At 27.9% G+C, this 20,977-nt stretch overlaps 1 protein-coding gene across 8 annotated transcripts in view; it reads left to right on the plus strand.

Moving 5' to 3' along the window:
* Positions 1-14,315, plus strand: part of LOC107449157 (P-selectin) — a 39,714-nt gene extending 25,399 nt beyond the window's left edge. For 2 of the 8 annotated variants that reach the window (XM_087159718.1, XM_043039499.3), the window contains 4 exons: positions 755-937; positions 2,947-3,135; positions 5,349-5,620; positions 14,101-14,315. In XM_087159718.1, coding sequence (XP_087015844.1) covers positions 755-937; positions 2,947-3,135; positions 5,349-5,611 — 635 coding nt within the window. In that variant the 3' untranslated portion in view covers positions 5,612-5,620; positions 14,101-14,315. The remainder of the gene's footprint in view (positions 1-754; positions 938-2,946; positions 3,136-5,348; positions 5,621-14,100) is intronic. The other 6 variants (XM_087159719.1, XM_071182403.2, XM_087159720.1 and 3 more) reach the window with 3 other exon arrangements.
* Positions 14,316-20,977: the final 6,662 nt, after the last annotated feature.

Raw genomic sequence — 20,977 nt, forward strand, 5'->3', positions numbered from 1 at the left:
TGTCTTCCTCAAGTATCGTACATTGTTTGTAGAAACATTAATATTTAAAAAAAAAAAAAAAAATCTGATAATAGCTATTTCTGCAATTAAACAGCATAATGATTTATTTTGGGAAAACTGAAGAACAGCAAGACGTTCACCCCATTGAGAATCTATTGCCTATAACAACTAAAATATCGAAGTAATATATTAAAATGACTTCATACTAGCTTTTGCACATAATGATACCCATGCACTCGTTTCTGTGTCTCCTTTGACGTTTAAGTATATGTGAGTAAATAAATGTAATTTAATTTGTACTTTGCGTGCCACTGAAATACCTTGGGGTACACGTACCATAAATTCACAATCTGTGGCATTAGAATGTTAGGGATGTTAATACTTCACAATACAATTTCAAGACCAACGGCATTGAGGTCAGCGTTCCAAACAAGCTATATTCTACTTCCTACATGGGCTGGTACCATCGGGACATCATCGGGGTTGAAACCCGGTTCTCTCCAACGATAGCTGAGTGCTTTAGCCACAGTGCACTTCAAATTCTCTTCTCCACATTATTCAATTATTACTTTGAATAATAGTTCAACTAATAGATTGATTTATATGTATCAACTAAAAAATGCATATAATTTTTTAGAATAAAACTACCTTATTTTTGACATTATTTGAGAATGTTCTATATAGTTTTAAGTGCAGAGACAGAAAACAATAAAATAAAACAATTTTTCTAACACTGTGAGTAATTGGTTTTCAGCGAATCCAAGTTGCCCTTCGCTGAATCCACCAACAAATGGAGGTCAATCCGGTAATTGCAGGGGAGCAACGGCAGGACAAAGTTGCTCTTTCTCATGTCAAGCTGGATATATCTTGACTGGTCAGTCTATTATCTATTGCGAAGCTGACGGGAGATGGTCGGCGGTGCCACCCATTTGCTCAAGTATGTTTGTCATTTTTGCTGAAACGATGATGTGCTTCTAACCTTTTCCTTCTCGATTTTGAACAAAACATTTTGTTCGATAATTCATTTGTGTTCAATTCGTGAATATTGTTTAAAATGCGACAAATATTTGAAAGTAAACGGGCATTTTTATGCAATAGTGCGGAAGCCATATTGCAAGTCAATTAAAAGAAGTTTGCAATTAAGATTCATCTCTGTACAGCGGAAGGAAAGGGTTAAGCCATTCTACCATTTGTGGTGTTTATCACCTTGGCATTATACTTATATTCACTTGCAGACGTTTTTGCTTTTAAAGCATCATACTAAATATCACCTCATACTAAGTAAAACTAATATATTCACTCAAGTTCATTGTAAAGTCTGTACTTATCCGTTAGCTGGGTAGCAGACGAAGCTTGAGAAAATCCACCAATTTTCGTCATAAATGCATTAACAATATGTTAATGCATTCGTAATACACCAGCTGGCTATTTATTTGAGCCTGGTTATTTGGCTCTCTATAAAAATAAAATAAAACGTATGCAAGAGCATAATAAAGAGAAATAAATCTTTGAGTCCCATTCATTTGGAAAAACTGAGAGCTTGCTTCTTCGTCTCAAATAATTGACAAATTGCAAGCATATAGCACTTCGTACAAGCCATAGTTGTTTCAACCCCGAGCTCTTTCCAATGTCTTTCATCCGTCATGACTACACTCCAATTTTTAGTTCTTAAAGTTTTTTTAATGTCTTTTTTGGTGTTATTCAAGCAAGTTGTGGGTGTCTTCCACTAGCTTTAGATCCCTAAGGTTTTCTGAATGTCAAAATCTTAGTGGGATTATCCTCTCAGCTCCGTCAAACACAGCCAACTTAATCTATTGCTACGGAGGACTTATGTTATTTGTGGTAGCCATGTACAGCTCAAAGTTGTATCTTGTTTTCCAACGTCCTTCCTCTTGCACTAAGGTATTTCTGAAAATTTGTTTTTCTGAAACAAACTCAGTAAGCTAAACATACATAAGAGTATGCTTTTTTTTTGTTATAAAAGGTGCAGATAGATAATTTTGATTTTTTATCTTTTTGAATTTCCAACCACTTTCCAAATTCCCTTCCACTTTCCGAATTCCCTACCACTTTCCAAATTCCCTACCACTTTCAGAATTCCCTACCACTTTCCCACTCACAAATTCATTAAATAATTTTAGGTGTAACCATCGTTTCTTGCAAGGATTTTTGATTGGTATTAATGCTTAAGTACTTGACAAATAAACTATTCATCGACGACTACTCATTAGAAAAATAGTTAAGTTATGAGCTCGTGAAAACAGTTTGTTCTTTTTTTATTTACGTGTACATAAACAACAGCCATGTTAGAAGTGTAAAGACAATCAATGTTAGATGTGTCGTTGATTAATGACCGAAATTAACTCTCAAGGCTGGTGGACTTAGAATTATTTATATCAGCAGATACAAAAAAGTTAATCATTTGTTGACGACAGATTTTGAAGTTACGTTAGTTAGTACAAAAAATAATTGACTGCAAATACCACAATATCGCTGTCGTTATTTCGTACACATGACGTTTTACCAGCCTAGTAATGTGATAAAAAAAATTCTGTGGCTTAATTATTTTCATTTTTTTAATGTTTTTACAATTAAAATTTTTTTTTCCATTTGCTTTATAATAAATCAATTACTTAGAATCAATTGCTAATAAATCAATTACTAATAAATCAAACATAGTAAATCAATTACTAATAATTGCTAGATTATTTCTGATAAAATAACAATTGCTTGCTTAAGCTTAAGAAGATTTGTTCTGTATTTTGAGTACTGACAATCGGTACTTCATACTATTTTGAACTACTTAAAATTACTTTAAACTAATCAACTGAAAACTTGCCTATGTCGTAGAATTTTTAAAGTTTGGGGATAAGGTAATCGTTCAGTAATCCTCATTTTTAATTCTCACCTTTTAATATTTTCCATTTAAAAAAAAAAAAAAAATAGGAGAGACTCCAGCTAGCTGTCCTAGTTTGTACACCCCCTCTAATGGATATATGCTTGGAACTTGTGCACCTGGCAGAGTAGGAGAAACCTGCGTATTTGGCTGTGATGAAAACTACGTACTAAGAGGACAAAGAACTTTGACATGTGAAGCAGGAGGTCGTTGGTCTTCAGCTTTACCTCGTTGTGATAGTAAGAATAATGTTGCATTTTAATGAGATCTATATAACAAAAATAATCTATTACAGATATAGTATAATTCGAAATTCATAGATGGCAGCACTATGTATGATAAATGTTTAAGTTTTTGCAAAGAATGTTTCCTGTTCCTAATATTACCTTTTTTTTCAAAAAAATTCTTAAATTTTTATTATTTCCTTTTTGGTTAGCTTACAGCGGTTTCTTTACGAGTTTATTTACTTAAAACTTTTGCTATCAAAACTGTTTAAACTAAAATCAAATTTACATACTTCATACTTGCTTTGTTTAATAATAATTAGGCAGTTTATTTTGCAGATCTTTTCTTAAGTTTAATAAAATAGGAGATATTTTATTTTCTTAACCTGTTATTGTGATTTTTGAAATTATTATTCCACAGTTTCATTTCTAAACTAATAAAACCTCACTTACCTACAATATGTTAGCTTGCCCTTGGTGGCGACATCTGTAGGACAAGTTTCCACTTACTTCACATAATCCTTATAGTAATGATCCCGAAATTTGAACCAGATTTTTTTGTTCTGCAGTAATAAAATAAAACAATCTATATGTTTTACAAAGAATTTGTAAACTCATTGTATTAAGATATGATGTTTAATAACAATATGTTTTTAATAACAATATTTTTTTAATAATAATACTTAAATATAATGTTTCATAAAAGGTTTAATTTGATTTGATGTTTTTATTTAATTTTTTTTTCATAGGCTAAGCATCATTGGGATAAACATTAATACTTTAACCCACAAATATTTCCCAGAATATTAAGTTCTTCATCATTCCATCCTTAATTTTAATTTCTATTGCTTCAAAATTCTGTTTTTATTTAATATTTTTCATTATAGTTTAAAAAATTCAGAGCATAAATTTCAATCCTTGTTCTCCTCTTTTTGTTTTTTTTTTTATCAATGAAAATTCAGATTCTCATGCATATAAACACATATATTAATATTTTAAGGCTTTTTATATTTATTGGATAATTTATTTTATAAATTAAATAAACTTTGTGTGTAAAGGAATTCTTATCACTAATATTAGCTAAAATGATTGCTATTGATTTCTGATTTGAGAACATGCATTGAACATTTAGATTTAAACTAAAAGATCAAATTTTAGAATTGTTTTGCAACACAACTAACAAATTGTACCGCTTTTAGCTATTATGCTGTAATAAGCCTTATAATATTTAGCTTAACTTTTTACTTTTGGTAAATAATTCAGAAAATCCTGAAACTGTTAAAAGTATTTCCTTTGCCAATTTCTTTTATGACTTAGAGAAAGTAAATATTATGTAAATATTATGATTTCTGTGATTATTATGGCTGTAATATTTTGATTACGTAAATATTACGACCACTTGTCACTGACGAAAAAGTCACCTATACACTAGTCATTGGTAAAAAAGTCACTCAACTAAAGTCACTGAATATTTGATTAAAGAACTTTACTGTTACAAACGTCAATCTATTGACAATTTTTATAATATTCTCACTTTTACTGTCTTCATGATAGACAACTAATAGGACCAAAAAATTAAAAAGATCCGTAGCATCTCAAAAAAGTTAGTTTAGTGTATCCTCATAATATTTTACTGGATATTTCAAAAATGATCGACGATTTGAAAATATTAAAGGGGTAATAAAAGAAATGAAAGAAGTTGGGAAAAGTATTCGTTGCTTCATTCTACACAGGAATGCACCTAAGCTTTAAAATAAATTACAAAGTTCGTCAACAGATGGCACAGATAATTGAAAAATATAGAACAATGTTTCTGAAGTCTTAGAACAGAATAAGCAGACGTTAGTTAGGTTGGAATGCTCAGGCATGCAGCAGAAAATATTATTTTGTAGTTTTTATAGTGAAAAAAAAAAAAAGAAAAACTAGAAGAAAATATTGTATTAAAGTTTCTCTGGTCAATTGATGCCTTCTGTAGTTGAATTTTTTTTAACTAATTTTGAAATTTGCTGAAAATAAATTCTTTAGTTTCCTAATCGGAACAGCAAACCATACACTTCCAACTACATCCGCTTTTCCTCAAATTCATTTTCTAATCATGTCAGTATCTTTTGTGTCAACCGATATTTTTTTTTGTTGCGTATCTAGTCCAATTTTTTTTAATTCTTTAAAATGCAAATAAAAAAAGCAGAACCATCTTTTCAAGTATTAATTTTCATACATTTTTCTAGGAATAGGCACCGGAGAGTTGACAGGCACATGTCCAATTCTGAACCCTCCTCCCAATGGAGATTTCACAGAATGTGATAATCGTCCTGGAGGTCGTTGCGTCCTAGTTTGCAATCCAGGATACCTAAGAACTGGCTCCCGAGTTCGAACATGTCTGTCTCAAGGAATTTGGTCTGGATATGCGCCATTATGCACTAGAAGAGTTGGGTACACGACTACTTACACTTATAAAGTCGTACCACTTTGGAGTCTCGTATTCGGATAAAATTGTCTAGTTAGTATCATTCAAGGAATCTATTAATCTATTCAGGAAAAGTAAACTAATTATTTTAATACTTTTCGGACTCGAATCTGGATATTTTATTATAAGGAAATGTAAATTAAATATTTCACATCTTTGGAGTCTCGTATTTAGGATAAGGACATTTTAATAACCTCGAAATATCGCTAATCTATGGGTTGTTAGCTGCAATATTTATTTTAAAAAAAGTTACCTGGTTTCATATCTCTATTAAATGTTTTTGAGTAAATATATTATAATGATGCTGGACAAAAATGTACGTTATGATTTATAAATAATTTTCTTGATTAAATAAATGAATGACATACAAGAATGAATATTTTGAAAATATATTATAAAACATTAAATAATTCTTAAACTTAAACAGAAAAAGTACGGAGTGTTACAACCCATTTGCAGCCTAGGGTATTTAAAAAAAAAAAAAATTTAAATGAATTTCTTGCGTGTTTCAGAGAGTAGAATCAAACTTCGGCCACTTTCTGACTAAATTGAGCATTTAAATTTTTAATCCGGATGACAATGCAAATTTCACTCGTTTCTGAACAACTTTTAGTAAAATTTACTCTCTTCTTATTCCGACCACTTTCCGACAAACTAGAGGGCTCAAAACTCGTTTGGAGATCTGTTCCTGATTACAATATAAGTCTCTTTTCTTTACCACTACAAGCAAAATTTATGTATCAAAACAGAACTCATCGTCAATAGAAATTTGGACCACTTTTCGATGAACTAGAGTATTCAAATCAGATTCAGACTCTTGGCTTCAGGGCAAAGTAAGTTACAATTGTTTCCTAAAATTTTCAAACAAAGTTGATCACCAATCAAAATTTTGTTCACTTTCAGACACAGATTAATAAACACAAAAGCAAGAAGGAAAAAAAATAAAATGAAATAAAAATTGTACATGTTACGTTTTTAAAGCATGCTAAAGGGGAGAAATTGTTTATAGTTTTTTATCAGACTTAAAAAGAAAAACTGAAAATGCTTTACTTTAGTAATAAAGTTTCGTTTCGTTTTAGATCTGAAAACAATTTAATCATTTTCTCAGTTTTGGTATACTTTAACAACATTATTTTTAAAATTTTATATTTGTTTTATTACAAACGTCATGAATAAACAAAATACTAAAAGTACCATATTTCCTTGCTGCATGTATCACAACTTTAAAACTAAAAATGGACAATCGTAACTTTATAAAATTTAATTTTCTTCTTCTACTTGAGGTATTAAAAGAAGCAATAAATAAAAAGAAAAGTATTTAAACATAACTGCTACAAAATATTATTTCCATGTTCTAACTTTCTAAATTGTAGTCTCAAAACTTTATTAATCATCGCCTACTTCATTGTCCTCTTCATGTCTGAAGTAAATAATATGAGAGCACAGTTTCATTGAAAACATCTCGCGCGATGCAATTTATAAGGTTCTGTAACAAAAGCACTTTGTTAAAGAAGTTATTTCCAGTTTGTCAACTTCTTAGAAGCGACTTGAGAAAATACTTAATTTTTCTCTATTGAATCTAAGAGAAGATAAGTTCCTTGAGGACAATTACTAATTAATATTCGGTTCAAATGTTAAAGTAAACTTAGAGTTCTAAGACAACCACAATGATTTAATATATTAGAAAATTTAATCATTTTATAGTGTATGGTCTTAACCCTTTGTCGCAGAATTTTTATTAAACATATTTTTCATACTTTTTTCATTATTTTGTATTTATTTAGGTCAAAATACGTGAAAAATATTATATTCAGCATTTTAATAATTTATGGTTATGATATATAGTATGAAACGTTGGAGACTTTTTCTGCATTAAAGGTAAAATCTTCCAAACAGGGCTCACTTACAAACAATAATTTGTGAACTTTGCATTTATTTGCAATTATTCAGATCTAAGACTGACAGTTATTGATCTCTGAAATTTCTCTTCAATTTACGAAATAAATTATTGATAAATTTTTGAATATGAATTAATTTCTTTTCAAACTGCTTTTGTTTTTTTATTTTTATTTTAGTACAATCATAATTCCGATAATTTGACAATTTTTTTAAAATAATTATTAGGTGATTTATTAAAATTAAAAAATGTCCAATGTATATTTCTACTTTTAATTAGAGCAAAAGCAAAATATGAAAGGGATACCATCTGCGTCAAAAGTAAAATAACTAGGATGCATTTTCTTGGTTCATTTTAGTATTATTATCAATTGTTTGAAATTTTGGTTCTATTTGATTTTTAAACAATCAACTCTAAAATTCTAAAATTGATTTAAATTTCAATGATCATAAAATATTTTATGTTTCATTACAAGCAGTAGTTTTTTGATAAAAGTGAATATTTTCTCTACACTTATGAACTTTACATTCATTTATACATTTTTGATTTCACAAATTTTATAACAGGCGCACAGAAGTGGGCCTGCAGACGTGAGTAAAACAGCACAGATACAAGTTTGCTAGATTTTCGAAGCAATTCTTAGTTTTACGTAATGATAGTACTCAGTGATATGCAGATACGTAGCAATTCTGGTAAAATTATCTAAACATATGTTAATGATATTTCTGGTAAAAAAAATAAATATAAGAAAAGAACATAATTCTATATCAATGATAGTATTTAAACCATTCATTTGGGAATTACTTCGTTCATGTGGTAACGTTTTACCGAAAACTATTACTTCTAAATTATTGTTCCTATTATCACACATTTAGAAAAGTATGTAATACTGAGAAGTTAATTAAGCGGAATCATTGGATTTTTATGCCATGCTCTAAGATATCATGACAAACTCTCCAAATTTTACCTCATTTATCAAATTTTATCACATACTATAAAATTATATTTTTTTCGTTAATTTCACCAAAATCATTAACAAAACGCTTCTGCAATAATTACAGAACTTTTTGATGTTCCTAGAGAGTCAGAAACACTGTAAATTTTACCATATATTCCAGTGGTTTTAACCATACTTTTTTTCTCAGGGTACGTCTTAAACATATTTCTAATACGTAACTGAACCATTAAATTCATTTCAGCTATTTCATTTGTTTGTGAAATATTTTTACATTAAAATAGTTTAGCTTTACATCATTTTGAAAAATACAATCATGTGAGAGAACATTATTTTAATCATTAGCTAAAATTGGTTCTAATTATTCTCATCTTCTTTTTGTCCAAATATTACTTAAGTGGAATGTAATTCAGAGTTGATCAAATTACGAGAGAAAAAAATACCTGCCTACAAAAATATTAATAGAAAACGAACGAAAATACGAAGCTACATTTTAGAACAATTTACAAAACTTGATCTGTTTTCTTTTTTTTTTGCCTCAAAAAGCAATAAATTCGTTAGGTACACTGAACAAACTACGTTACTTTACTATAAATTACATTATAGCTAAACTAAGATACATTTTTTATCGCCAAAATCCCATCTCATAACTCATTCTAGAGTTATTAAGGTCAAAACAGGCAGATAAAATCTAAATCTCGCCAACTTAATGGTACAGTAGCACAAAATTTAAGAAATTTTTTTTATTATTATTTTGCAAACAATATGTTTTTATCACACTGCAACTTTGAAAAAACTTTTGGCAAAGTGACAATTCCGGAACATTAATAAGACATCACATACAAAGCAGAAAAAGATTGCCCTTTTTAAGATAAAAATATTTTTGAATAGAAGGCAAATTTTTCTTTTTGTTAGTGAATCAGGGAGAAAAACTGTTATTTGTTGAGATCATTTAGCATTATATCACATTATTTTTTTTTTCCGCGAAAGTCTGAATTTTTTTTTCCCTCCGTACAAATCACTTTGGATGATGATGACTTTGACTTTTTCTGCGTTGATGATACAACTTGAATCTTGATATTGTACAGGAAAAGTTATGAAGATCAAGATTTTACTTGATTTTTGAGTCATTTACGATTTTTTTATTTTATTTTATTTTGCTAACGCAGTGATCTGTAAAATCGCTTTCGCCATTTTCTTTTTTAAGTGAGGATAAATTTGTAACAAGGTGTCAATTTTAGAGTAGCACCTGCTCAAACTCAAAGAAAAATATAGATTTTTCCTTGGAAATAAAGTTTATTCCGAAAATATGAGTGGCAAGTAGTCAGTTTATGAAAAAGCTACCTAAAATGTTACGCTCAGTGTGAAAATATAAGGAAACTGACCTACTCTAAATAACTTTTGATCTAATGATCGGATCTTTTAGTTCAAGTTCTAGGATTCAATCTTCATGATTCGAGAGGGTGGCCTCAAATATGCTAATTAATTAGTGCAGCTGATATTTTAAGTTACGAAATCAAACACAAAGACGTATTTTCTTTGAGTGAACGCAGTTATTAGTCGTTAGATAATGACCCAGTGAGCAAAAAAAAAATGATAACACATTGAATAACTTTTGTTTTAATGATCGGATTTTCACGTACCAAGTGTCAATTTTACTTGTTTCTGGGGGTGGTATTGAATATGCTAATTATGCAGTGATAACTATTAATTAAGGTATGAAATCAGAAACAAAGACGCACTTTCCCTGAATAAACAATTTTTTTTTTTTTTTTTACATATTTGGATTTCTGCTTCCAAGAATATAGGGAGTAGCCGCAATCTAGGAAATCTGGTCCCTTATAGTTTGGCCTAGCAATCCGAAGTTTTGTCCCCTTAATGAAATTTGCTTTTTTACGCATTTCGAATCTTATTATTATCTTGAGAACTTCTTAAGTGAATTGAAATTTTTTTAATACAATTATTAAATTTGTTTATCTATTGATAATTCTATTCAAAATACAACTCTTATAGTAAATATTTATTATTTTATTTAATAATAATCGAAAAAATTTTGAATTGTAAGGTATACAATTTTGTGCACTATTTTGAAGAATGCAAATTTAAATGGCACTATGCAACATTTGAGGGAAATCGGTTTAAAAGTTCCTGAGAAAAATTCGATTTCTCGATGAAACTCAAGGAAAAGTATAGATTTTTCGTTTGAAACAATTTTAATGCAAAAATATGAGTGTCAAGCAGTCACTTTATGAGAATACTACCTAACATTTTATGTATCTTTTGTTTGAAGCGTATTGTCTCCTCTAATATGGTTTGATTTAAATGAATTTGAATTAAAATGAGTAACTCGAGTAATAAATGATGAAAATATGTATTGGAAGGCTACGGAAATAAAAAGTGATAACTTACTAACTTAAATTTTTAAAAAATTTCATTTTTTGATTGTCAACAAACTGTACACACGGTAGTAGAAATTCTCCAGCTCGGCAGAAGGTTCTGCAGATTACTGCAGCATATGCAGTTTTTCTTCTTCTTCTTTTGTAACTCAAACAAATGGGGGGAAATCTTCTGAGACTCTTATTTAAAATACATCTTAGCTTGTTCCTGATTTAAAAAAAATATCTGTACTACGAGAACACAGCAAAAATTACTGTTATTTGTTTACAGACTTGACTTTATAGGGATTTATTCTATTTTTTAATATTGTATAAAACTCAAATATAAACATCGTAAAGTTTCTACGTATAATTTTTATGGACCTTATATTTTCAAATTTCGCTACATGTGTGTTAAATTAAGGTGAATTTTTATTATAATAATCTCGAGTTAGCTACGTTAAGATTGCAGACTAATTTGCATTTATGCGCAGTTATTAGCGCTGTAGATTCACTTCGAAAATTCTGCTTCCGGGATTATATCTAACAAGTGTATTCATTATTTTCAAGTAATTTTTAATAAGCACTATAGTAATAGATATTTCGAAATAACTTTTACAATTTGAAATATTTTTCATAAAATACATTTTATAAAAGCATCTATCAGTTTATGTTTAAATTTCTAATGTTTAAAAATTTGATTAAAATTTTATTTTCCAGTGTTCTTTTTGACAATATTCATTTTATACCTTACGATTTATTAGTAATACCAGCATTGGCTGAGTTAGTGTTGTTTATTTCAAATTACGAATGAGAAATTATCTAGTTGCTGTGCACGGAGAAAACAATTCTGGTAAAATTACCGTAATGCATGGTAATGATATTTCTAGTATAAAAAAAGAAAAAAAAGAACATTATTTTAGTTAATAAAACCAAAGTATGCTGTATTTAAACTATCCATTTGGTAACGTTTTCGTTCATATAGTAACAATTTCCCCAAAAATCTGATTTTCAAAGTTATAGTTGTTATTACCTCACTTTTAGTAAAAAATACATTTTTATCGAGTAAATGGCTTTTATGACCTGCTCTAAGGAATCATAATAAATTATCTAATTTTACCGAATTTGATAAATTTTCTCACGTTGTATAAATCATATTTTATTGTTAATTTTATCAAAATCATTACCAAAAGTTAATTTTACCAATCATTACTTCGGTAAAAACTATCGACCCATAGAACAAGAAACACGGTAACTTTTACCGTATTCTGGAAGTTTTGGTCATACTTTTTTTCCCAATGTAGGCATTAATTTATTTTCTTGGAAAAAGCGAAGGAGATTTTTATTTGATTTGTTTTCAAAGAGAATTTATTTAAAATCCTTATCAAAAATGCCAACAAGTATGCGCATGGTCACAGAATAAATTAAAACCAGGAAAAATGCTGACACTATTGAGATCTGACAAATTACAATAGAAGACGACAATAATTATCAAAACAGATTTTTATAGTGTTTGAAATTTGGATGGGTTTCTAATAATCATTTTTAAACTCCTCTCTCGTTCTTCTCGCAATCAAACCTGTCTTGTTATTTATATCTCCCACTTTCCTCTTACGTGATTTGTCACATTTCAAAAGCAAATTTGTTTATTCCTTAAGTAATATTAGCAACCCTCAATGTACATATTTTTTCACTTTAATTTTTGTTAACGATTTCAAAATGAATATTAATGCCAGGCTTTACGGAGGATCCTTTATCTAAATAATTTTAACTTAAGTATTTAAACTTAAGTTAAAATTATTTATGATATTATTATTAATTATTATTATTAAATAATTTTAAATTTATAATAAGTATTATTTTTAAATAATCTTAAATTATTAATAAATATTATTATTAAATAATCTTAAATTAGTAATAAATATTATTATTAAATAATTATAAATTATTAATAAATATTAATATTAAATAATTTTAAATTAATAATAAATAATTATTATTACGTATTATTAATTATTTATTATTAATTTAAGATTATTTACTTATTATTAGTATTTAAATTCAAGTATTTATACTTAATTTTTCTGGGGTGTTGTTTTATTAAATTCCAAATATGGCTGACGAAAATAACTATGTATATTAACAGTGGTGTAGTTTTTTAAACGTTAGTAGAACATAATAAAACAAACACTTTTCATACTACATCTTGAGGTATACGATGCAAAAAGGTAGTTCCCACCAAAAAATTTCATTGGTAAATAGTAATAAAAATAATACAAAATAAAGCATGCGAAAGTATTTCAGTTTCTTAAATATGCTTTTTTTGTAGAATTCCATGCTGAAAGATAAAATTTACAGCTGAACTTTTAAAACATTTTCGGGATAATAATTTAATAAATATTTGATTTAAAAATTTAAAAATATTATTTTTTACTATTGAGACTTCTTTTTAATAATTTTGTTAAACTATTATATTACAAGAATTAATGCGTCAATTTTCTTTAAATTTTCTCTTTTAGTATAAACAGCCACAAAAATAAGTAAAAGCACCACATTACTTTTTCTTAAAATTATTTTTTTTATTTAATGACATGCAGCCTTCATACAGAAATTGTTCCTTTCCTTTAGATTCCATTGTTCTATGGTGTGGAATGTTTATTTTAATCAGTTCTCTCATCCTTTAAATCACTATTAACTAGACACTCTGAACTGATTACATCGGAGAACAAATTGCTTTATGTTTTCTGATGTATCTGATGTTGTTTTGATTTTTTGTTAACTGATCTTGGATATTTTCACTAATTTCAAATCTGCAATAGGTTTCCAAGCTACAGTTTTTTTTTTAAAAAACTACATTTTTAGTCTATTTTTTCATCGAAATGTACAACTATAAAAAAGTTTTATATAGCAGTGTGTTATATATAGCAGCAAATGCTGCCACAAATTTCTAGTGAAGGTAGGGCAAGTCATGAGAATTAAAACTGCATGGGAGCCCATGCCTGGAAATATCGTCATACGTGACTAGGGGTGCTTCTTCATTGTGATCTGCTCTGTAGCTCATTGAGAAACAGTTCATAATAAGTTCTAAAAATATCATTTTTAAAAAAATCTATTGCTTTAGGAGCAAAATTAATTTCAAATTTGAAATTATTACATCCGAATTTGACAAGATAAGTTTTATTAATGCAACAAGAAATTTGTTCCCTAGTGTAATTGATCTTGTTTATAATGGATAATCTACTATATTTAAAAATTTCAACAATCTAAAATAAACTTTCTCTTTTAGCAGATTATTTTAGTTTACGTTCCAAAAGATTCTGATGTGGATATCATCGTCATCAAGCTCTAAGCACAATATTTTCATCAACATATTCCACCGCAGATAAAATTGTGTACAACTGTAAATGTGCTTCTTATTTTAATGGGGATACAACAAATGTATTATATTAAATTATTTATGTTACGTTTTGTATAAAAGTTACATTAAAATGAAATAAGTTACATGTTTTCGTCATTGTTTTGGTGTGATACACAAATAAACAATATTGTATTGTGCATTTTGTAAGCCTTTTTCCCATCTAATCTTTGTTTTTTGCTCTTTTTGTGAAATTTTGGAAGAAATTTCAATCAACGTTTAGATACCAAATGGAAGAATATAATAATATTAATTTATAAAAAAATAATATAAATAAATAATATAAATAAAATTAATATTACAATATCAGAATATAAATTGATATTTGGTAATTACGGGATGCCCAGCGGACTGATTTTGAAATTAAAAAAATGGTTTGTAGCGTCATCTGCTGGTAATTTTTGCAAATAATTTTCAAACCTTTTGCATGATATATTTATAACTTTAGCAATAAGCTATAGTTTGTTTCCTCGATTAAATTTTTTCTCTTGATTTTTAATTTAAAAATCATTTAGTGTCCCACTGGACATCCTGTAAATGGATTTTTTTAGCAACTTTATGTTAGTATAATTATGCTAATCCCATTGTAGTAGTAACATCCAAAAGGTATTTGACGCATTGTGAATTACTTAAAAGTTGTCAGGCTGTTACTTTTTAGATGTTATCAACTGATTAAAACAAATTATACAGCCAGGCTGTGAGAAGATAAGGCATCATATTTGTCATGCGAATATTGATCTATATCGTGCGTTTTGCTAGTGATGATTTGTTGATGCCAAAGCAATGGTTACAGATATTCGAGCCCTATCATTCACCAACTATAATTAGTTAACATCGTGTTAATCCTGCACGCGATAGTTGATTGAAGTCATCTTACACCATCAATGAATTATGATAATGGATTCATTAATAAATTTTAAGCTGATTAAACGTAAACTTAACTCAAGCATTAGTTAAATGTATGCATGATGGTTTAAAGAATTTATATAATAGATAGTGGTTTGTAATTACGGATCCATGTATAAAATTTAACTCTTTCATAGTCTTTAAAATTTTATTTTTCTGTATCCATTAAATTAATTATAATTAACGAAACATTCCGTTAAACATTTGCTACCATTAAGATCAAAATGAATTAAATAAAGGGTGTAAAAAATTTCGTTTTTGATAAAGAAAAATAACCTTTTATTTGAAAATATTTTGTCAGAATTTTAATAATTTTCTTTTGGAGTGATATTGACTGTGTGATTGAAACATTTCTTCGTCGTCTAAAAGCTAAATTTTATGGGGTGCTAAACATTGAAATAAAAAGATGCGCTTGAACCTGAATATGGTAAAATTTATCTTGTTTCTGGCTCTGTGGGAACAAGCTCAGCAATTTCCATCAATTATTTTAGTAAAACAATAAAACAATAAATAATTAACAATAAAATATCTTTTTATAATGAGTTATAAATTTCGGTAAATATGATAGAATTTGGTAATTTTATCATAATTCCTTAGAGCATGACGTAAAGACCATTGTTTTAGTTAATTTTTTTCTTTTTTGTATTTTTTACTAAACGTGTGGTAAGAATTATATTTGAGAAAACTGGAATTTCCGTTCAACCGTTAAAATATGAATAGAAAAATTACAATATTTTCAATACCGTATATTTGGTTTTATTAAACAAAATTTCAGTTCATTTATTTATTTATAATCATCTAGATCATCTAGAATGCTTTCTTCGTGAACAAATTAAAATTCAAAAAGAAGGATATCTTTTCTACTGTATTTAACTATTACACTACTTTTTCATAGAAAAATATATTAATTTATTGTTGCAAGCACATATTACATTAATCTATCATATGAGTTTTTACTTTAGTTAATCAGATTCAAATAACACACTGAACTATTATATACAAACATTTGATTATCCATCAGATGTAAATATAAAATAAATGTTCATCTCCCATATACAAATAATTACAGCATGTGATTAGTTGTCGGCACAAAATACTGCCCCTCAAATTTTTTTTACCCTAGTTTTTGGAATTGCGATAATTATGTACCTAGAGTGTTTGCCCTCGTTCATATTAGTTAACGAGATTTTGATTGTAAATTGAAAAATTTCGATTTGCACATACACTGTAAAAAATTCAGTATCAAATTACGATAAACCGGCACTTTGGGTGCATTATCTGTAAAATCGATTTTTATCGTAAATTATTTTACCGTAATTTTTACTGCAATATTTATTTAATTAGAGTGATGCAGTAATTTTACGGTTATTTTTACAGAAAAATTACGGTGTATCAGATTTTTGTTCTGTAGCATGGTCCGGTAAAAATGAATTTTACGGAGAAAAACACCGTCTCCCTGGGAGTCGGTACTTTTTACAGTAATTTGATTCTGAATTTTTAACAGGGCATAACCAACTTGTATTTTTTTTTTTTTGAAATTGTGTAGTATTAGCAATAAGTGTTTTAAAGCATTCAACGTAAAATGTTTTTCTTTCTTTTAAGTTTTATAAGTCGAAGCTCCCAGGAAAATTTAAATGCTTAACATTAGTTTTTAGTTTTAGTTATACGTTTTAATTTTCAATTTAATTTTATCTTATTTCAGTTTTTTCTATTAAATAATCAATACCTACTCATAAACATGGGGAAAAAAACTCAGTTTCACAATATGAGTTTTGTACGATTTCATATAGTGTCTCAATTCTATATATTTCCAATTTTATTGTATGCTGTAATTTAATTTAAGAAAAGCAGTAAATATAGTTGATTCTCCTTAAGAAACTATGAAAACTCGTATGTTATTTTTACAGCTAAATGTCAAAAGGAATTTCGTTTTTAATCCTTGTAGAATGAAGCTGTTATGTAGGATTATGCCGTGAGTCGAAACAAGATTATATTTAGCGAACCGATAAATTTTTCCTTCATCTAATAAAATTTTTTTTCTAACAGTGCTTAAGTTTTCTGTTAGTTGGTAAATAGGATGATTTGAATGATTTATAGATTTTTCTCTATAACCTTTAGCAATAAGTTTCCTTTTTAGAATAAAGTTGGGGGAAATTTAATCGAAGAGAGACATTTTTTAAAATAAATGGAGACAATTTAAACGGCATAATTATAGTTATAGTACTATAATTTCATGTTTTAAATATTGATAAATTTATTGATTTTCAAATTTTTGAATTTCTTTTCTTCAGAATTAAAATAGATTTAAAATTCTGCTTTTTAAAAATTATGAGTAAGTTGAGTCCTTTTATTTGTTCCATATTTTTTTCTGAAATTGTTTTCGCTGATTTTATCGGTTGTTTCTAGATACCTTATATTTAACAACATTCAATTATTTTACTTGAAATCATGAATAACTTTAAATTTACTCAAAACGGGAAAAAACTTATTTTTTTTAATGATTTTTCTACAATTAAACATCATTTAATCAATTTTTATATTGCAACTTTCATATACGCAAGTACTTTTATACTTTTATTTCGGATAAAACAGAAGTTTATTTCTTAAGAAGCCGACCGGCCTGTGTAGGGGACAGGGAACTGTACTTGCATCAGAAAGGTACTGGGTTCGAATCCCGGGCAAGGCATGGATGTTTCTTTTTCTCTATCTGTGTTCTATGTCCTTTCTACTTTGTGTGTGAATGTGACCCGCCCTATAAACGGGTTGTGGTAGTGTGACGAGGGCGACGCTGCTTCACCGCCGTAGCTTCGCCACTGGTGTCCACTGTGTAACGAAAAGAGAGTTAGCAGTTCTGGCACTTTCTGTGGCCAATGGACAATAGTTCCAAGAGCCCGCCATTAAAAAAAATTAAATAAAAAAAAATTAAGAAAAGGTTACTAGATTATTCAGGAAATAATATTTAATGAATAACTTTTTTATTTATTACCTTTTAACATTTATTTTAATGAAAATATGAAATACTTTCCTAACCTTTATTAAGGGAGATTTTCTTGGTTTCAAGCTAGCGTCATTTTACAATGGCACGAAATACCAATCTAAAGATTTATTAAAAAAAACAAATTCCATTTATGACTCGATTTCTTAAAGGTAAAAGGTAATTTTTTAAAGGCTGCCAAAAAAAGTATCTTAAAAGTGAACAGATGCATGCCAAAATAGCTCCGAGCAATTTAAAAATCGCATGTACTCATTATTGAGCATAGTAACATGTATTGAAATAGCTCTAATTATCCATTCTCATTTGTAAATAAACATGGCTGCACGATAGTCAGTTAGAATTTTCATTCTAAAATTACGGTAAAATAACTGGCATAATCGTACAGTTTACGGTAAAGAACATTTTTTACTTTTACGGTTTTGCAGCCGTTTGCATCTAGTATGGTTAAAAAAAACCTAAATACAAAGCTATACGGTATTTTAATCGTTTACAACTAGCATGGTTCCATAACCGTAAAAGGAAAAGAAATCTAATTGGACATTTAAGGAAAGGCTTTTTGTTAGGTAATGGATATTGGATGAAGTAGTGGTTGAATTGTGCTTTTTCAAATGAAGCACAGAATGTGATTGAATTAGTTTATCTGTTTTTTTTTCACCTATCGTAATACTAGACTTCTTTGTGTTAAGCAGCTTTATGGCACTGTTCTCTCTACGTAAATTAGAGCATTATATTCTAAAAGTACAAAGTCACAAATTGGGGAGTGCAGGACGATGAAAAACCCTCATGTGTTGAAGGGAATGGAGGAAATATTGTGGTGTCAACGTTGAAACTCGAACCCCCATTTTGTCGGTTACGAGACTGACAGATTAGCTTTCTAGGTTATAATATGCACCCGTCTGCAAGGAACTAAGTGGTTTCTGTAGGTAAGCTTAGTTAGAGCCATAAAATTCTAGTTATTAGGTGAAAGCAGTTAATAAACGGTTTTCTTACAGTTAACAGTTTGTTTGAATATCAGCTTATTTATGCTTATCTGACTGTTTTGTTTGAGTATGGTAAAATAACAATTAATTAAACTGTTATTCAACCATTTTTTCTTAGAAATTTCTAACAGTGTTGGAAAGTGTTGATTACCGATCTGAAAACATTCTATACTTGTGAAATAAGTTATGTATAAAGACAAGCGAAATTAAATTGTATCTAAGTAGATTTATTTAAAGATTTAATCTTTATATACTAATAAAGTTTTATCATTGTCACATTGATGAGTCATTTTGACATGATGCGTCAGTTTGTTATGATGTGCCATTTTTTAGACAAGTTAATTTTCAGCATGTGCTTGACGCGTTCGAGATTTATTATTTTTCTTAGGAAATTCAATAAGTTTAATTCAAATTCAATCATATTTGTTTCGGAGCTATTTTGACGCATTTTTTGCTCAGTTTTGATGAGCCCCATATTTTTAATGTTGTCTGTAATGTTTGTGCTCATAAAATGTGCAAACATTAATTAGTATATTGCTGCATTAATTTAGTTTCAAACAATTTAAAAACAGTTTAAATTCATATTATAAAAACTCAAAAATCACAAAAATTTAATATATATATAAATGTAGCAGAAAGTTAATATATAAAAATAAATTATTAAATCAGAAAAAAAATTCTTATAATCTTAAAATATTTTATGTTTTCCTCGAAATTCTCAAACTTCAAGCAACGAAATTTTGGAATAAATTAATTACTTAAGATATCCAATCAGTTTCAACAGGATTTTTTAAAAATATTAATGTAAACTTTTAAATAAAACTAGTTTATTTATTTTATTATGTATAACTCATCATTTGTTTTATTATATATTATGTATAACACATTATGTATAACATAGTAACGGTTCACCGGAAATTTTTTTCAAAATTATACTTCTTCTTACCACTCATTTGGAAAAAAAATACAAAATCTAAAATTAAATTTAACCATTTAGTGGTTTAGTAATAAATGGTTTTTATACCATGCTCTAAAGTATCATGATAAATTACCAAATTTTACCACATTTACCAAATTATATGACATATTTTAAAGTCATATTTTATTGTTAATTTCACCAAAGTCATTACCAAGTGCTTCAATAACAACTACTGATATTTTCGGTGTTTTTTATTCTAAAATTAAATTTTTTAATCAAAGCTTAAGTGTCACAAACTTTAATAGAAACCCTAATGACTCTCAAAGTATTAAAATTTAAATAAAAGTTTAAGAAAATTAATATTTGAAAGGACATTAACAAATAATATGTAAAATTCCCGGTGTGCTTGAATATTTTATGTGTTCTCTATATTCAAACACTTTCGCAACGAATATTCCGAGCAAATTAATTTCTTAAGAAAGATACACTTGAAGAAGTCCATAAGCAGGAGCTGAGCCGGATTTTTCTGAAACTAATATCCAGTGATAAATAAAGTCTAGGATTTCCAGATAAACACAAAACAATTCAGATTATCCTCTTATAAATAAAAAAGCTTTAAAAATTAAACAATGGCTATGCTTTTAGTTTGTTAATTCAAATCAATATCAGGCAATGAATCATAAAACTTAAATTTAAAGTAAAAGCTCTTGCTTTACTTATAAGAAATCCAAACAAATTAAAGCTAATAAGCAAAAGCAAATATTTAAAATTCAAGCAAAAGTTACAGGTTAATTACAAATTCAAAAATTCAAAAGGTAAGATGTAATTATCGTACTTGTAAATTCCAATAAATTAAAAATAATGAATCATAAACTTTTAAATTTAAAACGTGAAAATTAGAATAATTTAAAATAAATAAACTCTTACATATTTAATAAATAAGCTAAT

The sequence above is a fragment of the Parasteatoda tepidariorum genome, chromosome 3 (genome assembly GCF_982258835.1).
Source record: "Parasteatoda tepidariorum strain Cologne lab strain chromosome 3, Ptep-v5.0, whole genome shotgun sequence".
NCBI lineage: Eukaryota > Metazoa > Arthropoda > Arachnida > Araneae > Theridiidae > Parasteatoda > Parasteatoda tepidariorum.